General features: G+C 37.8%; 1 protein-coding gene across 17 annotated transcripts in view; it reads right to left on the bottom strand.

Annotated features, from left to right (window-relative positions):
* The window catches only part of DOP1A (DOP1 leucine zipper like protein A), a 119,646-nt gene that overhangs the window by 20,817 nt on the left and 79,152 nt on the right, over window positions 1–19,677 (bottom strand). For all 17 annotated transcript variants that reach the window (XM_081530435.1, XM_081530439.1, XM_081530446.1 and 14 more), the window contains 8 exons: window positions 18,774–18,926; window positions 16,739–16,839; window positions 14,879–15,138; window positions 11,308–13,297; window positions 10,366–10,477; window positions 10,074–10,256; window positions 8,208–8,333; window positions 310–444 (listed from right to left, as the gene is read on the bottom strand). In XM_081530435.1, the coding sequence (XP_081386561.1) occupies window positions 310–444; window positions 8,208–8,333; window positions 10,074–10,256; window positions 10,366–10,477; window positions 11,308–13,297; window positions 14,879–15,138; window positions 16,739–16,839; window positions 18,774–18,926 (3,060 nt within the window). The remainder of the gene's footprint in view (window positions 1–309; window positions 445–8,207; window positions 8,334–10,073; window positions 10,257–10,365; window positions 10,478–11,307; window positions 13,298–14,878; window positions 15,139–16,738; window positions 16,840–18,773; window positions 18,927–19,677) is intronic.

Genomic DNA, 19,677 nt, shown 5'->3' with positions numbered 1-19,677 from the left:
CTGAAGTAAACAGACCTTGGGCTCTGGCTTCTGTGCTTTTCCTCTACGTGACCAGAAAACTCTCACCTAAGAATCTGGTCCCACACTTACTGCCTTAGACATACATATGCAGAGCTACAAGCAGCGAACTGCTCTTCACAGGCCAGCAGGTTGCTGTAGATACTGGTAACTGTTTTTATTAGGGCTGAGTGAGAACACACGTACTCATCTCTGCAATCTATTACGGATGCACTGTACAAAAAATATCTTCCCTACCAGGGTCATCTCTGAAACACAACTGTAAACAAATCAAAGGATAGCTCCTCTTACCTTGTCCTTGGCGATGGCTGGGGGCTGCTTTAAGACATCTTTCACAGTCTGTATAACAGTCTCTGCTCTCATGACACTGATAGACCGAACCAGTTCTACTAGTAAGAGCTGTTCTTCACTGGCTGCAGGAATAACCTGGAGAACACATCATTGTATTCACTTATGTATGGGTATAGGTAAATCTTTTAAGAGAAATCACAGAATTATGAGAATATTTTATGGCCTGTTTTAATATAAAGGCCTTTTCATGTCCCTTGATGACTTTGGGTAAATTTTATTTTTTATCAATATAACACATGTACATTGTCTTAAAAAGACAAATAGGACAAGGCATCTTTTAAGAAAAATAGCAGTGTGCTTGCACTTATGCCCCAAAATGACCAGGCTCAACTCTTGGCTCTTTCCTATCATTTCTGAGTAATATTCACGGTTGTTATTTTTCCTATTTCAGAATATTTTCTTCAATTTTACACATTATCTACTGACATCCTACTTCAGAAGAGAAAGTTCTGGTTCTATTACACTCTTCTTCCTATCCTTCCACCATAGTTACATCATAATTTCATTTAAATCCACACCCAATATTCACACGATTACTTATAGTTATGTTGTATATTATCAGTATACATGTCTACTCTTGTACGACTTTTTGTTTTTCCTAAACTGTTTTTTTGCCAATTTTTAAAACAATCTTCATTTATTCATTCCAACTGAAAAATCTTAACAAGTCTACATTAATAAAATAATCTGCTTCAAAGAAATATAATTGTTTTATTAAGATAGTGCAGTATGTGGGACCTAGCTTCCCAACCAGGGATCAAGCCTAGGCCCCCTGCATTGAGAGTACAGAGTCTTAGCCACTGGACCACAGGCAAGTCCCAATGTAATTGTTTTTACTTTAATAGTTTTTAAGGATTTTCATAAAGAAACACCGGATATGATGAACTACATATGCCTACTTTCATTCATTTAAGAGTGGTTTATGACATGAAGAATTCTTTATGCATATTTTATGTTTCCCCAATTTTCACTAAAATCATGATGGAAAAAATAAAAGATGTATGAATAATTACATATCAACCAGAAGATGTATGAAATAAATGAATATGTATCAATGGAAAGTATTACAATGGCCTATTCACAATGTTTTATATGTAAATGTGTTTAAAAATGTGATAGTATATACAAGAAAACATAGTTATTCTTCTGCAGGATGACTTCAGTTGGATTCTTCTATCTTTATAAAAATATCTTCCTTAATTGTCACAACATGTTTAATAGAAGTATGTGCATATACACAAGTGCATTGGTGTGTCTACACTGTTTTTGTTTGCTTGGCCTTCTCCATCATACGTTTATCCCCAAGGAATTCAACAACTGTAAATCTCCTCTAATTACATACTCAAAAACATCAGATCAGATAATAATCTATCTTTTCCTCTTCCTGCCTGTTTTTTGAGATATCTGTGATAGATGTCTTTCTGTTCTGCCCTGGTTTGGTACTCTCCAGGCTTGCTATATAGTATCATCTTGATATTTTTCCTGCGACCATCAGCCTTTCCTTTTTCCCGTGTTGGAACTCCTATTTCTTGGATCCCATGCTGCCTTCTTTCTTGTTTTATTCCTCCTCTGCTGGAGATACATCTTACAGTATTTGAGAATGGGTGAATCGACTGCAATTTTTTTTGAGACTCTTCAAAGTCAAAACTCACCTGAGTGACACTGTGGCTGGGTAAAGTACTAGAGATTGAAACTAACTTTCCAATGATAATTTCTAGTGCTGCTAATGATAAGTCATAACATCAGCCATTGAATATGGCCAGTATTTTCTCTTTAGAAGGTTATCAGACTTCCTCTTCATCTCTGGTGATCTGAAATTACTTGCTGATCTTTATGTAGACAGATCTCTTTTCATAGTGCCTGTAAAAACTCATTTCCTTTACTTCTGGGGAATTTCCTTGTACTATTTCTTAGATACTTTTCTCCCCTCATTTTTTCTATTCTCTCTTTCTTCAAATGATACTGCACCTCCAGTATCATTTCTCCAGTTTAAAAATCTCCTTTCCTCTATTTTCCATAACTCTAAATTTACATTCTATATCTGATATTTATCTACTTTCACTTCTCTTATCCTGATTTTGTTTTGCTTCTGCTATAAAAAATTTTTGACATTTTAAGACAATTTAAAATTTTTGCAATAGTCCTTCTTATAATCTCTTATTTCATGGATGCAATATAATTTTACCTGTTGAAATTTACATTTTCTTCTGTTACCTGCACTATTACTTTTGACTTTCTCCATCTACTTGTTTTGGTGTTTATCTAATTTTCAGAGGCTTTCTTCATGTGACTGGTATTCCTTAGCTATCTATTTCCGAGGTAGCTCAGCTGGTAAAGAATTTGCCTGCAATGCAGGAGACCCTGGTTTGATTCCTGAGTCAGGAAGATTCCCTGGAGAAGGGATAGGCTATCCACTCCAGTATTCTTGCCTGGAGAATTCCATGGACAGAGGAGTCTGGCAAGCTATAGTCCATGGGGTCGCAGAGTTGGACACGACTAAGCACAGCACAGCAATAATAATAACTATACACAAATATATTTACAGAGTCCTTATTAAGTGCCAAGTATTGGTAAGTGCCATATAAATGTGTATACCCTTCCTCCCTCCCTTCCTACTTTCCATCTACCCTCCCTCCCTCCCTCCCCTTCTGATTCTTACAACCCCATAAAGCAGTAATGCTATACTGAGGACCTCATATAGCTAGTGAGTGCAGAAGTCAATATTTGAACCCCAGGGACCGGGATTCAAAGTATGAGGTCTTAACAACTATGTTACTACTGCCTTTCAAAAAGAAATTAAAAGGTGATGGGAAGCCAAGCATTTAGGTGCAAGACTACTGGATAGGTGGCCCTTCCTGTGTAGCGACAGCAGCCTAGAATTGGAGTCCTTTTTTGTTGTTGTTGTTGTTAGGGGACACAAAAATTTCAGTAGCTTAGGTCTTTTTTCTTGGTCAGGCCATTTTCCTAGAGAGGAATCCTAAAAACTCCTACCTGAGGAACATAATGACTTCCTGCCATCAGCTGGGGTGTGGTTGATTCCATTTTTCAGAACGTAGACTTTTCCTGACTGCTATTTGCAGCATGATGTCTAATTCCGACCTGTATGAACCTTTTACTTGGATGCAATCTCAAAAATGACAATGATCTCTTTTCGTTTCCAAGGCAAACCATTCAATATCACAGTAATCCAAGTCTATGCCCCGAGCAGTAATGCTAAATAAGCTGAAGTTGAACGGTTCTGTGAAAATCTACAAAACCTTCTAGAGCTAACACCCAAAAAAGATGTCCTTTTCATTACAGGGGACTGGAATGCAAAAGTAGGGAGTCAAGAAATACCTGGAGGAACAGGCAAATTTGGCCTTGGCGTACAGAATGAAGCAGGGCAAAGGCTAATAGAGTTCTCCCAAGAGAACACACTGGTCATAGCAACCACCCTCTTCCAACAACACAAGAGAAGGCTATACACATGGACATCACCAGATGGTCAATACTGAAATCAGATTGATTATATTCTTTGCAGCCAAAGATGGAGAAGCTCTATACTGTCAGCAAAAACAAGATCGGAAGCTGATTGTGGCTCAGATCATGAACTCCTTATTGCCAAATTCAGACTTAAATTGAACAAAGTAGGGAAAACCACCAGACCATTCAGGTATGACCTAAGTCAACTCCCTTACGATTATACAGTGGCGGTGACAAATAGACTCAAGGGATTGGATCTGATAGACAGAGTGCCTGAAGAAATATGGATGGAGGTTCGTGACATTGTACAGGAGGCAGTGATCAAGACCATCCCAAAGAAAACAAAACGCAAAAGGGCAAAAGGGTTGTCTGAGGAGGCCTTACAAACAGCTAAGAAAAGAAGAGAAGCTAAAGGCAAAGGAGAAAAGGAAAGATACACCCATCTGAATGCAGAGTTCCAAAGAATAGCAAGGAGACATAAGAAAGCCTTCCTCAGTGATCAATGCAAAGAAATAGAGGAAAACAATAGAATGAGAAAGACTAGATATCTCCTCAAGAAAATTAGAGATACCAAGGGAACATTTCAGGCAAAGATGGGCTCAATAAAGGACAGAAATGATATGGACCTAATAGAAGCAGAAGACATTAAGAAGAAGTGGCAAGAATACACAGAAGAACTATACAAGAAAGATCTTCACGACCCAGATAAGCATGCTGTGTGATCACTCATCTAGAGCCAGACATTCTGAAATGTGAAGTCAAGTGGGCCTTAGGAAACATCACTATGAACAAAGCTAGTGGAGGTGATGGAATTCCAGTTGAGCTATTTCAGATCCTAAAAGATGATGCTGTGAAAGTGCTGCATACAATATGTCAGCAAATTTGGAAAACTCAGCACTGGCCACAGGACTGGCAAAGGTCAGTTTTCATTCCAATCCCAAAGAAAGGCAAAGCCAAAAAAGGTTTAAACTACCACACAATTGCACTCATCTCACATGCTAGCAAAGTAATGCTCAAAATTCTCCACGCCAGGCTTCAACAGTACATGAACCATGAATTTCCAGATGTTCAAGCTGGATTTAGCAAAGGCAGAGGCACCAGAGATCAAATTGCCAACATCTGCTGGATCACTGAAAAAGTAACAGTGTTCCAGAAAAACATCTATTTCTGCGTTTTTGACTACTCCAAAGCCTTTGACTGTGTGGATCACAACAAACTGTGGAAAATTCTTCAAGAGATGGGAATACCAGGCCACCTGACCTGCCTCCTGAGAAATCTGTATGCAGGTCAAGCAGCAACAGTTAGAACTGGACCTGGAACAACAGACTGGTTCCAAACTGGGAAAGGAGTATGTCAAGGCTGCATATTGTCACCTGGCTTTTTTAACTTATATGCAGAGTACATTATGCAAAATGCTGGGCTGGATGAAGCACAAGCTGGAATCAAGATTGCTGGGAGAAATATCAATAAACTCAGATATGCAGATGACACCACCCTTATGGCAGAAAGCAAAGAAGAACTAAAGAAAAACTTGATGAAAGTGAAAGAGGAGAGTGAAAAGGTTGGCTTAAAGCTCAACATTCAGAAAACTAAGATCATGGCATCTGGTCCCATCACTTCATGGCAAATAGATGGGGAAACAATGGAAACCTAGACAGACTTTACTCTTTTGGGCTCCAAAATCACTGCAGATGGTGACTGCAGCCATGAAATTAAAAGACGCTTATTCCTTGGAAGAAAAGCTATGACCAACCTAGACAGCATATGAAAAAGGAGAGACATTACTTTGCCAACAAAGGTCCATTTAGTCAAAGCTATGGTTTTTCCATTAGTCATGTATGGATGTGAGAGTTGGACTATAAAGAGAGCTGAGTGCCAAAGAATTGATGCTTTTGAACTGTGGTGTTGGAGAAGACTCTTGAGAGTCCCTTGGACTGCAAGGAGATCCAACCAGTCCATCCTAAACGAAATCAGTCCTAAATATTCATTGGGAGGACTGATGTTGAAGCTGAAACTCCAATACTTTGGCCACCTGATGTGAAGAATTGACTCACTACAAAAGACCCTGATGCTGGGAAAGGCTGAAGGTGGGAGGAGAAGGTGACGACAGAGGATGAGATGGCATCACCAACTCGATGGATATGAGTTTGAGTAATCTCCGGGAGTTGGTGATGGGAGCCTGGCATGCTGCAGTCCATGGGGTCGCAGAGTCAGACCGACTGAGCGACTGAACTGAACTGTGAAGCTTGTGCCCTTGGATCAAGAGTCTCTTTTCATAAACTCTTCACAAAGTAAACTTGACTCCAGTATCCTGATGGGGTAAGGTAAGAGAAGTGGGTGGCTGCTTTGGTTGGGAAAAGGGAACTATACACTTTCAATCAGTCCTCCAGATTTCAGCCCCATCCTAACTCTTTGCTTTTAGAAGTACCTGATAACTTCTACTTCCAGACAGTCTATAGATTTATATTGGTAATTGATCCTTTGCTTGCAGCAAATCAGTAGAGCAGAGAAAACTGATATTATATCCAAGTCAGTTATAACTCAGATATGTGTTTTTTGTCTTGCAAAACTTTTTGACACTTGTGGTCATATGACACTTATGACCACGCTTATGTGGTCACCCCTCCCAACTTTTTGTCATTGTAGGTTTTGTCATTTAAAATTTTTTCACTCTCATTTTTCGTAAAAGAGCAGAGAAAAATGCATGTGTTCAATATGCCATGTTAAACCACATGTGCTTAACTAATTTTAAATAATCCAAGATCTCAATTCTGTCCAATGTAATATCTACTACTGAATCAGTTCAGTTCAGTCGCTCAGCCGTGCCCGACTCTTTGCAACGCCATGAACCGCAGCACGTCAGGCCTCCCTGTCCATCACCAACTCCGAGTCCACCCAAACCCATGTCCATCGAGTCGGTGATGCCATCCAGCCATCTCATCCTATGTCGTCCCCTTCTCCTCCCACCTTCAGCCTTTCCCAGCATCAGGGTCTTTTGTAGTGAGTCAATTCTTCACATCAGGTGGCCAAAGTATTGGAGTTTCAGCTTCAACATCAGTCCTCCCAATGAATATTTAGGACTGATTTCCTTTAGGATGGACTGGTTGGATCTCCTTGCAGTCCAAGGGACTCTCAAGAGTCTTCTCCAACACCACAGTTCAAAAGCATCAATTCCTCTGCGCTCAGCTTTTTTTATAGTCCAAGTCTCACATCCATACATGACCACTGGAAAAACCATAGCCTTGACTAAATGGACCTTTGTTGGCAAAGTAATGTCTCTGCTTTTTTAATATGCTGTCTAGGTTGGTCATAACTTTCCTTCCAAGGAATAAGCGTCTTTTAATTTCATGGCTGCAATCATCATCTGCAGTGATTTTGGAGCCCAGAAAAATAAAGTCAGCCACTTTTTCCACTGTTTGCCCATCTATCTGCCATGAAGTGATGGGACCGCATGCCATGATCTTAGTTTTCTGAACGTTGAGCTTTAAGCCAACTTCTTCACTCTCCTCTTTCACTTTCATCAAGAGGCTCTTTAGTTTTTCTTCACTTTCTGCCATAATGGTGGTGTCATCTACATATCTGAGGTTATTGATATTTCTCCCGGCAATCTTGATGCCAGCTTGTGCTTCCTTCAGGCCAGCGTTTCTCATGATGTACTCTGTATATAAGTTAAATAAGCAGGGTGACAATATACAGGCTTGACGTACTTCTTTTCCTATTTGGAACCAGTCTGTTGTTCCATGTCCAGTTCTAACTGTTACTACTGAATCCTTACATGCAAAATGTCATATAAATGGAATGTTTATTTTTTTATTACTTGAAATGTGTCAGCATACATGTAATATGAAATCAGCACAAAAATAAGATTAGAAACCTTCAGCTAGACAAATCACATATCTTATAGGAATAAATTATTTAACAGACTTAGTATCCTAGTGAGTCAGTATTTATATCCAACACAGAATAGTTTTTTGAGCTTTCAAACTCACAAAGCAACAAAATTTCCAGATATATAATCTAACGACAATATATGAATTACATTTAAGCAGTCACATTGTAATGAAAAGCTAATCAAGTGAAAATTTCTCTCCATACTCTTGCTATGCACCTTAAATGACTATCATTTAAAAAACACATTGTCTCTAATTACCATTTCTATACAGGTACAGTTTTAATATCATATGAATTTCTTTTTTCACATAAAGTATCTTTTATATTTAAGAAATTTAGGCAATATATTATTATCTAACTGGAAGACAAACTTACTTTTCTGCGACCCACCCCATTCCAGCCCTTAATCCCATTGCAACTAATGGAAAATTGAAACTCAGCATGTATTCACCATATGCTTACCAAGTGAAAAAATAAACACATACCTTGGTCCTGGTGGGAGCTTTGTTCTGTCTTCTCTCATTCCATACAAAGGCAATGGCAGCCATAAAGTGAACACCATGATTCATTGAAATGGGCCCCAATAATTCTAGGATCTGCTGCCTCAAGTTCTAAAAAAATTTGAGCAAATTACAAGTGCATTAAAAATTATGAAAGCATTAATAACTGGACTGTACTTTTAGTTTTTCTTGGAAGAATATACAGAACTTGTATGTTTTACCACCTAAATCATGATAATGAAGTGAAGTGAAAGTCACTTAGTTGTGTCCGACTCTTCGCAACCCCATGGACTATACAGTCCATGCAATTCTCCAGGTCAGAATACTGGAGTGGTTAGCCGTTCCCTTCTGCAGGGGATCTTCCCAAGCCAGGGATTGAACCCATGTCTCCCGCATTGCAGGCGGATTCTTTACCAGCTAAGCCACCAGGGAAGCCCAAGGATACTGGAGTGGTAGATAATGGTATCTGTGGTAAATAACGGTGGAGGAAAGTTTAATAATGTTAAGAGATGCAACCATGGTCATTTTAATTCAAAAGGAAAAAAATAACCTGTAACAGTATAATGCAAATATTAAAATAAAGCATCATTTTATTTAAATTTTCTATTGATTTCCAGCACTCCTCCACAGTGCTAGCTGTGCTCCCATGACTCCCAGGTCTAGGAAGTCAGATCAGGAGGAAGATGAGGTAATTGAGGGATATCAATTTGATGACTTGCCATAGCAAACACGCTTTTAAACAGTCACATAATTTCCCTCTAAATGTAAAGAAGAAACTTTGGGAAATATCTGAAAATATAAGAAGAAAAAAAATTTTTGAATCAACCATTAACTTCATCATCCTGAGATAATTACTATTAGCTCATGAATTTTCTTTATTCCTTCTTCTGCAGATAATTTTTTTTACATAATTAGAAATACAACATTTGTTCAATTATGTAAAATTCCTGTTTTACTAAACTTTTAAGCACTTTCCATCCACTAAGAATTCTTCAAAACCATGATTATTAGTGGTGACACAATGTAACACTGAGTAAATAAGTTACTTAACCGTTTCCTTATTGTTTAGGATCTCTTTTTTTCTGCCATTAAATAACGCTATGGTGGTGGTGGTGTAGTCACTAAGTCGTGTCTGACTCTTGTGACACCATGGAGTGTAGCCTGCCAGGCTCCTCTGTCCATGGGATTCTCCAGGCTAGAATACTGGAGTGGGTTGCCATTTCCTTCTCCAGGAGATCTTCCCGACCCAGGAATCGAACCTGGGTCTCCTGCATTGCAGGCAGATTCTTTACCGACTGAGCTATGAGGGAAGCCCATAATATTTATATTATACATAGTTACATAATTTTGATTCCTTTAGAATTCATTACTAAAGAAGATTACTAGGTCAAAAACTATGTAACTTAAAGATCTCTGTACATATTGCTGAACTATTTTCCAGCAGAGATTTCCATATTAAAATGTCAGCTTGAAATGTTCTAAAAACGGAATAAAGTTATAACATGTATGACTGAATCTCAAAAATATGTCACATGAAAGAAGTTAGACACAAAAGACCAAATAATGTATAATTTCTTTTTTATAGGAAATGGCCTGAAAAAGCAAACTGATGTACAGAGAAAACAGATTAAGGGTTGATGGTGGTTAGGGATGGGAACCAAGTGCCTGCAGATGGGCATGAAGAATCTCTTTGTGGTGACGGCTATGTTCAAACATTAGATTGTGGTGAGAGTACTACAGCGCTTTAAATTTACTTTAAAAAAAATGTGTTAAATATGCTTAAAAAGTGTGAATTTTTTAATGTCGTTTCAAGAAAATAGTTAAAATTACTTGATATGTGAATTATCTAACCTTTGTGGCTCCAAGGTTAATAGTGGTAACAGAGGCAGATGCAGCAATAGTCATTTTTTCTGAAGAATCAGCCTGATGCAGCACGCTCCAAAGCAGTGTCACTGAGGACATGATCATGTGAAGGATCGAAAGGATTCCACTGCGGGCTTCAAACAGGTGTTTGTGATCTACATTGACCAAAAGCTATCAAAGTCAGGGGAAAAAGAAACATATCATTTACTGAGGTTTACAAAGGGGGACTTATTAGGCCTCACAGTCTTTAAAAACCAGTCAAATGTTTGTGCAGTCTCACTTGGTGATATTGTGTAGTAGGATCCAACAAACAGTAGTGGATAATGGCTGTGATCCCTTCCAAAAGGGTAAGAATCATATCTGGTGGGATAATTGATGCCATCCACAGAGGCCTGAAAGAAAATGTATCCATGTGAATACAAGTTCTGTGAACAAGAAGTTCGCGTTTCATCAATAATAAATGTCCAGCATGTGCTAAGCACACAGTAAGGGCTCAATAATATTATATAAATAAATGACTAAATAAATAAATCAGAAGCTTTTATATCCTCATCTAATAAAATAAGTGTGACACATTAAATGTACTAAAGTTCTTTTGGGATAACAAATTCTTAACAAAATAAATACAGCCAGAAAATCTCTGGCAACCATGTAATGGCAGGCGTATCAGTATTAAAGGATACAGCCAGTTTTCTTATATCCAGTACCTGAGCTCACACAGGAGATAAATCAGACACTAGTCTATTAAACACCTGGATAAAGATTAATTTTGAGTATGGCCTGGGGATATAGATAAAATTCGACATCAGACAATGAAAATGCAAAACAAGAAATAAAATCAGATGGGAAAGTAATTATTCATAATTTTAAATTAATTTTAGTGTGACATTAACTTGCACTTAGATCAACATATCAGATAAACCAGGGAAACCCCTTGCAAAACTTTCTGCTACTTTTGCCAGCTCAGTCAAGAAGAGAGTCAAAATTAATTTCAGCTCTGTGGAGAAAAAAAGTCCTGTTTATCTATTCCTTCTGTTTTCCATTCTTGATTCTTTTATGGATACTCTTCCTAAATTTTCTTCTTTATGAAAATAACATACTCTGTGTAACCTAACAATAACCTCTAATTTATTTACCCAAATTGCAACTGACTTTCTAGATGATGAAGTGGTCATACATGTAAAAAATGTCAATAATGACAAAATTAAAAATCAATTCTTACCTACTATCAGATAATCCTGTTTCATATTTGTACTGTTGAATTAAATTATCTAAATTTCTACAAAGCTGTAGTGTCACAGAAACAACCACTCTCTGGAGAACTTTTCCCATGTAAGGCAGAGTAGATGTGATTAAACCAATCCACTGTGGGTGCATCTTACAGGCACAGTGTTGATGTAAAGCTCGTATCACTGCACAGAGGAACATGCCTTGAGATGTGATTGGCTGCGCATGCAAATACTGAAGAGAAGTCATGGGCTGATGGGGACTGATGTGCTCCAGATCAGACACCACAAAATCAAAACCGGTTTCGTTCTCTTCAGGGATAGTCATTACCCTGTGTTCGAGAACAATGAGCCTCTGAAGCACTTTGAGAAGTTGTGACTGGAGTGTGCTGCCATTGTCAAATTCATCTTCGGAGAAATTGATCAGGCTGTCCTCTGAGAAACCTTCTTCCACAGCAATCATGTTCTTACCTGCCACCTTTTCACTGTGCCATTTCTGTGCACTAAAGATAGATGACAGCAAACAGTGAAGAATCACTTTCTGAACTTTGCACTTAGATAACATATCAGAGATAAAACTAGGGAAACCTTTTGCTGAGCTTTCTATGACTTTTGCCAGCTCCGTGAAGAGGAGTGTCAAAATTTCGATGCTCATCATCTGCATGTTTCGATTGCCTATTAAATCTTGTGCTGTAACCTTGACATGAGTCGGGTAATGGCTACGCATATAATACAAACAGAGAGAAATAAGGATTTCTATGTACATAGAACTCCGGAAGTTATGATTTGAGTCCACTGGAATGTGACTATAAAAATCTTTGCCCATAACAGAAATCCGGTGTCTGGCCAAAAGATTCTGAAGCAGAGACAACTGAGGTGTATATGCGTTATTTACACTAGTGGTTGAAATGGCATTTACAAAAGCAATGGGGTTAGTTTTCAAGATGGCCTTGATGGCTGAAAAAGCATACAGAGTCCTGGACGAATCGTATAACTGGAGATACAAAAGCACATGTTGATAGAGAGGATGGATGTTGAAATTGGGAGATTTTCGTGATCCTGGAGAACCCACGTCACTCTCAATTTCAGAAATTTCTCCCTCTCCACAGCTATACCAGTTCTCTAAATCCAGACCATCACTGAAGAAAACACTGGTCTGCTTGAGTTTTTCGTTTGAAGGTTTCTTCTTGTCATCATCCTTTTTTCTGGCAAGTTTTACTTTCGGTTTTGCGCCTGGTTGTTTACCTGACTCCTTAACAATTGTTTCTTTCTCAGAGACTTTTTCTGATAATTTTTCTTTGAAGCTGAACTGAATGCTACTGTGACTTCTCTGTCGAGATCTGGTTTCTGTAGAAGCAACAGAAGAGTCGTGGAAAGTCTGTGCGGTTCCTGAAATACAAGGTGAGGAGCTGTTTCTGGAAATTCCATTTGGCATACACTCACAGCTTCCCTCTGCAGACACAGACAGAAACTGAGAACTGTCGTTACTCAGCAAAGCACTCTGGCTCTGCTGAGCAGGCTGATCTTCGTTGCTAGTCACCTCCTCGCCTGGATCCACATCACTGTCCTTTGGGGGCAGCCCTTCAATTTCTGACTGAGATGTCACTGATGCAGATTCTGCTTCGAGGCCACTGACAACTTTACATATCAGGTCAAAGACCACCTGCTGAACATCATCATCTGGGAAGCCTGCGCTTGGCGCCTGGCACTCGTCTTGCGCAGTCACGTTCTCAGGATCGGCTTCGTAACTCAAGTTGTCCCCAGCAGAGGACTGAGAACACCCCGAGTCAGACCTCTGAAGTGTTTCTATCTGCTGCTCTGGCAGATCGAAGTCAGACACAACCATAGGGATCGTCTCACTGCTGGTACTTAGGAGGGACAGTCTGTCACTTAATGGATTAACAGTAAGGCTGAAGTTCTCCATTTCGTCCATGGTAAGTGTCTTTTCACCATTTCCTTTTGATGCCGTGAGTTGTACTTGGCTTACTGGCAAAGAAAGAGAGTAAAGAAAAACAATACAAAATACATTGAAATAATTGAAATGTAAACCGAACAAGATTTTTTAATCATTACTTTCATTACCTACTTTTATTTTTCTATTAAAATGTTTATTAATATGTTAGATCTTTTAAGTTAGAAAATTATGTAGATGACTATTAATTAGAATTTAATAAAGACAACTCAACATTAGAAGGCCTATTCAACTGAATTAAACAAAACAGCATATTTAACAGAGATGAAATATAAAACATTGCCCTTATCCCCAAATACGACATTCTTTTAAAATAGTTCAGTATATAGTTAATATATAAATACATAATCTCCTTGATTTTAACCTGATTCAACAAGCATTTATAAATTATCTAGTTTGAGTAAGGCCCTAAATGAGAAGAGGGTGAGGAAAGGGAAAAACAAGACTCTTTACTCTGAGAAGTTTTAAAACGAGTAGGGGATCACAAATATCCATTTCTGTGCTTTTGGGGGAGATTTCTTCAGAGAGGGTGGAAGGCTTAGTTTCATGCAAGAAGTGAAAAATCAGAAGCTTCAAATTCAGGGAAAGCATCATGACACCACAGATGAGGTCTGAGAATGATCTCAGAGAGGTGAGAATTCAGCAGACAGGTAGGAACTACGGCAGGCAAACTGTTAATGCAAAGACGTGCTGGTGATAAGCAGAGCGGAGCATGTTCTTAAGAGGATTCAGGGGAAGCTGCGGAAAGGAAGCTAGAGAAAGGAATCATGGCTCTGTAGAAACACACTCAAGATGAAGCAGGAGCACAGTTCCGTTCTAACTTTACCACCCACCAGCTGTGAGACTGACAAAGCCACAGCGTCATCGGTGACATGACCTTTTCATGACTGACCTTACAGGATTATTTTACAAGAGAGATAAATGAAATTGATTCCTTTGTCTGTAAAGTACAATAATCTAAGGGGCCATTACTGGTGTATTATAGAGGGTATCATTTGACAGTTTGTGAATGTCTATTAATCATTATTATTAGTAATAGTATTCTATTAATAGTAATAGCAAATATTTATCAAATATTCATCATAATAGTGAACATCTATCAAACACTTATATGCCAGTCACTGCACTAAGCATGTCACTAACATGACCACGTGTAACGCTCACCGTGAAGTTTTGAGAGCTGGGTATAATCATCCTCATTTTACAGATGAGGGAAATGACAGCTGAAATAGAAACGTGCACTAAAAGCTTACTGTAGACTGCCAGTGGAGTATCTACAGAACCCTGCAGGACCAGGACTATGAAGTTTACAGGTTATTTGCTAATACTGAAGAACGTGTCTGACCAGGGCTATGCTAATGCCTCCCCTGAAAGAGTCAATTGATGACAGAGACCCAGGTCCTCTAAGATGGTCAGTGATGAGGTACATACTGACACAGGCAAGCAGCGCTATTGCATGCAGAGGGAAAAAAAATCAGCCCGTGGAGAAATTCTCACGTTTGGTTCTCCTGACAATCACTGATGTGTGTTCGCCTCTCTCTCTATTTATTAATTTGATTCTAAATAAAGTTGCTCTAATTCCACGTGATAGTCACCATTATTGCAGGAAAAGTTCTGCATGGAATGCTTGTCACTCTCCTCTCCAGGAAAACAGGGAGCCTTATTCCAGTCACGTTCTGCTTGTACTCGCTGCACTGAAACCCTCTGAGTTTTGGGATGCAGTAAGAGCAGTAGCAGTGGTTCCAAAACTCTCGCGATATCATGTCTTTGTAGGACTTGGTTCAGCCAGGCTTGTCCCACAGAGCTGGTGGAACCATCAAGACTGTTAAGGCTGTCTAACATGATGAACAGTGACCTACAATAAACACCAAAAATTAAAACAAAGAGCAGAAAATCTCCTTTAGTTTTAACACTCTAATTTTTTTTTAAATTAACATTACTGTAAGTTGTATTTCTTACTTTGAATTAACTATTTTAAAGTAATTATACTTCAGAATAACTTTTGACTACAGAGTTTTAATAACCTTAATCCCCAGTCTCAGTAGATACAATAAGAAAGGAGAAAACAGTCCTCTCTCTTTTCTTATACACTTGTATTTTTTGAAATTTCACACACATACATTATTTCTATAAGGTAAGTACTGTAAGTACACATGTAAACCCATGGCTGATTCTTGTCAATGTATGGCAAAAACTATTACAATATTGTAAAGTAATTAGCCCCCAAGTAAAATAAATAAATTTATAAAAAAAAAAAAAAAGGTAAGTACTAAAAAAAAAGAAGAAAAAAACTTGAGAATTAGTCTGTTTTAGCACCATATTACTGTTCGTGTCACTAAACACAGACCCCTCTACAAGTCAACACTCTCTTGATGTTGTTCTGTGCTCCTTTGCTTCCATTCTCTTTATGAGTTGAAGCCATGTGCTTAATTCAAGGAAAGACCTTCTGTGAAAGGTGTGGAGGTATGATTTGGGATCAGAAAACCAAAGATAAACCTGGGCCATCTGCTTTATCTCATGTATGATGATCTTGGGCAAATCACTTAACTTCACTGTCATGATGAGAACAGGTGGTTACTGAATTAGAGGTGGTATTTGTGAAGTACCCTGAGTTTACTAGAAGGGTTTGGTAGCACACCATTAGAGAATGGTGATGCTGCTTTATACCAGCTGAGATAACATCCAGCAAAACATGCATCTGATGCTGAGTGGGGCTTCAAGCATAGTTAGATTTGGGGCCACCTTGATGAGACTTTCTGGTGAGCCTGCCATCTGATGTTGATGTATGTAAATCTACTTATAAATGGCATCTCCTTGGAAGTTAATGCAAATCTTATTTCTGATGTCTGAGTCATCTATGTAGTCCAGACAAACAGCAAAACCACTCTCAGGCAACTAACTGTAGAGTTTTTGAATCCACAGAAGTGATCTGTCAGTATTTTAGTTGTAGATTCTGATTCAGGCAAGACTGGGAATAATCGCTAGAGAAACACTTATACTATCTACTATTTATATGAAATTTCACTGAATGTAGACTCAAGAAGGCTGCATCTGTTGCTATATCCCTGACACTTAGCATGGTGCCTGGCACATGGTAGGAACTTGATGAGGTCACCCGATGAAAGGAAGGGGCACTGGGTGCTCCAGAAATACAAAGGGAAAATTGGTTAGATAAATGAAAATGCCATGCCTTTTAATATAGCTTAGATTAAAAAAATAACTTATAAATTCTCTTTATAAAATCTGCAAATTGCTCTCTCCTACTCCTGCCAAATTAGCCAGGGGATTCAAGAAAGGAATCATTAAGATATCTTACTATAAAACCTGAATATAAGGGTCACACAATCTTGAGGGTATTAGCCCACTGTGGCCCCTTTTGCCTGGCAAAGCAATAAAAGTTACTCTTTTCTACTTCACTTCCCCTCCAAAAAACCTGAACATTAAATGTAACCAACCTGTCGAAAGACCGTGCAAAAGATGAGGACTTATTTATATGGAGGTCCCTTGTTAGATGCCAAAGAACTGCAAACTTTGCATGTGCTTCCATCCTTATTTTCTGAGGACAAATATGGGAGATGATTTTATTATCCATGAATATATTGAGTGATTTTTAGTAAAAAAAAAGTTGCTATTTAAGACAGTATTATGTTCAGTGTTCACAGTATTCCAGTACATGCTGAAATAAGCTGTATTTTTTTTATGGAAACAGAAATGCATAAAATACTTAAATATATACAGAAATATTAACCTAAAGGATCATCTCATGCTGCCATATAAGTTATTATTTAGTTTAGGTGATTAGTTTACCAGATTATTTCATAACAGGGGATGGAAAGAACTAATAATGTGCATGTTACTATATCTTGACTACAGGAAGCACTTTCCCCTTCATTTTAATCTAAGTACACAGTAGTCAAAACTAATTTTATGGCACTATATAATTTGCTTTTGCTCCCAGAAATTATATATTAATTCCAAATGAATTTATCATCACTTATAAAGCTGGCTTATTAGATTAAAAATTTAAGGCCTAAAGAAACTATTTCTACACAAAAACTATTACATCACTTTTGGGATTATTTGGAAAAGATTATGTGATAACAATGGATAAAATAATGTAAGAATAAATTATTTAGAATGATCAGTATTTGATATTAGATAATAATGCATTAGTAGAAATTATAATATTATAAGAAATTATATAGTCTTTCTCCAGCATTTGTAGAAATCATCAAGTAAATGATCCCCCAAATCAGACTGCAACTGTCTAAACTGTTTGTGACAGGTTAGAGGAATGCCTGCTTTTCCTGTGGGCTTAATAAATGCTTTTCCAATGAAGCTTGCGTTTGTACATCAACCAATACAAACACATAAAAAAAAGTAAGTAATAACTGATACTTTAATTTTTTCATGGATATATAATATCCTTATTCAGAACTTAGAAACATTATACAAGTAAACAGGGATATAGCTTGTCCTAAATTTATACTTAATGTAAAACAAACTATTAGATTAAAATACAAGGCTTTATTTAAAAATTTCTGAACAATTCTGAAAGAATGTATTGAAGGAGAGCTGGAATATTAACATTTCTCTTGGAATAAACTTTTGATTCCTCTCATTCACTCCATTTGCCACTTCCCTGCCGCCAAATGCTTCATTTACTCAACACAAAGCCTTTTGGAATATAACCTATTCAAACTCACTAGTATTTAGAATTTTTTAAAATGAGGGCAATCCACTTCTAAAAGCTGTTCAATAAAATTTTCTATTAATATAAGAGAGCAGACACAGGAAGACCACAAACTTCATTAGGTTTCCCTGACCAGGTCAACCAGAATGATCATTACAGCTTCTTTTCAGGCTTGCTTATAACTCAGCCATCTTTAACTGACACTTATGAATCACACTTCATATACATAGGATACAAAATCCTTATTTATTCTCTGTCCATGGAATCCTCCAGGCAAGAATACTGGAGTGGATAGCCATTCCCTTCTCCAGAGGATCTTCCTGACTGAGGGACTGAACCCAGGTCTCCTGCATTGCAGGCAGATTCTTTACCATTTGAGCCATCAGGGAAGCCCATAACCTCACATATTAGCATTCTGTAACTTACAAATATCACTTCACACACATTAGTAAATGAATCTACCAGTTTCATAACTGAGACCACTGAATAATCTTTAAATGACCCGAGAACTCAGACCGCCAACAACTTGAATCATCACTCTTCACTCCTGAATCACAAAATAAACCCAGCATTTGATTTGGGTTGCTTGATTTTCATATTACTGTCACTTTTTATAAATAACTTTCCTCTAAGAAGAATAGAAGTCATTTATTTTAAAGATATGATAATCATTCTGAATGAAGTTATCTTATTCAGACACCAGATGCCACAATTTTCATAGGGTTTCCTTAATTTACCTTTCAGTATAATGGGAGCAGTGGGTAGGGTGGGCACAGGACCAACAGAGAAGAATTTACCTTATCTTTATGGGTTAACTGCTGACTTATCACATCCTCACAGATGCTGGACGAAGGAACCAAGTTATGTAACTGATAAAACAGTTCCACACTCTTCTGGTGGTGCTGAGGCGTCACATCTCCCAGCTGGTTCCACAATGTTAAAGCTACATGCTATGAAAAAAAAAAAGATGCAAAAGTCACAGTGTTATACAATTGTAAATGAGAACTTTTAAACATTTCGTATTAGGTACAAACAAGCCTCTGACTGCCAGACCTAGAAGGTCTTAATACTCATTATGTCACTGAAATGAGATTTAAACGTGTAGCTTTCCATCTGCTTACTTCTCATCATCCAGGTTTTTAGGATCTCTTACGACAGACAGTCCTTTAACTAAATTTACTTTAAACATCAGATACGTTAGCACTTTTTACAGGGCCCAGATAAGACCCCATTTCACTATTTTAGTGACGTTTAGTAAAGTGATGCTAGAATACACTATCTTTAAGAGGATGTAAACCCCACACTGAAGGAAGTTTAATGTTACGGTTGTATGTCGCAAAGTGAAATATAATTCATAGTTCAAATATCCAAACTTCTTAAAACATAAAATAGGCTGTGTGTATTTCAGCACTACATGTGTTAACACAGCAGATGGTGATCTACGACAGCACTAATAAAAAGGCACCAGTCAGTCATCAGGATTCACCATGACCACATGATAGGACCCAACTCTAATCTAGCTGGACGGACTATCTGAGGGACACAATAACTTGAAGATTAAAATTTTTTATATATAAAGAATCTACCTGCTTAAGCAAAATATACCTGATGTTCTTTCTATGCCAAGGATATCATATGTACTGCTGTGAAACAAATCAAAGGATATGCATTTTTTTCTGAATGACATCATGTATTACAGAT

The sequence above is a fragment of the Giraffa tippelskirchi genome, chromosome 9 (assembly GCF_054371585.1).
Source record: "Giraffa tippelskirchi isolate mGirTip1 chromosome 9, T2T-mGirTip1v1.2.pri, whole genome shotgun sequence".
NCBI lineage: Eukaryota > Metazoa > Chordata > Mammalia > Artiodactyla > Giraffidae > Giraffa > Giraffa tippelskirchi.
The sequence above is the reverse complement of the archived record's forward strand: the minus strand, read 5'-3'. Positions and strand labels throughout refer to the sequence as shown.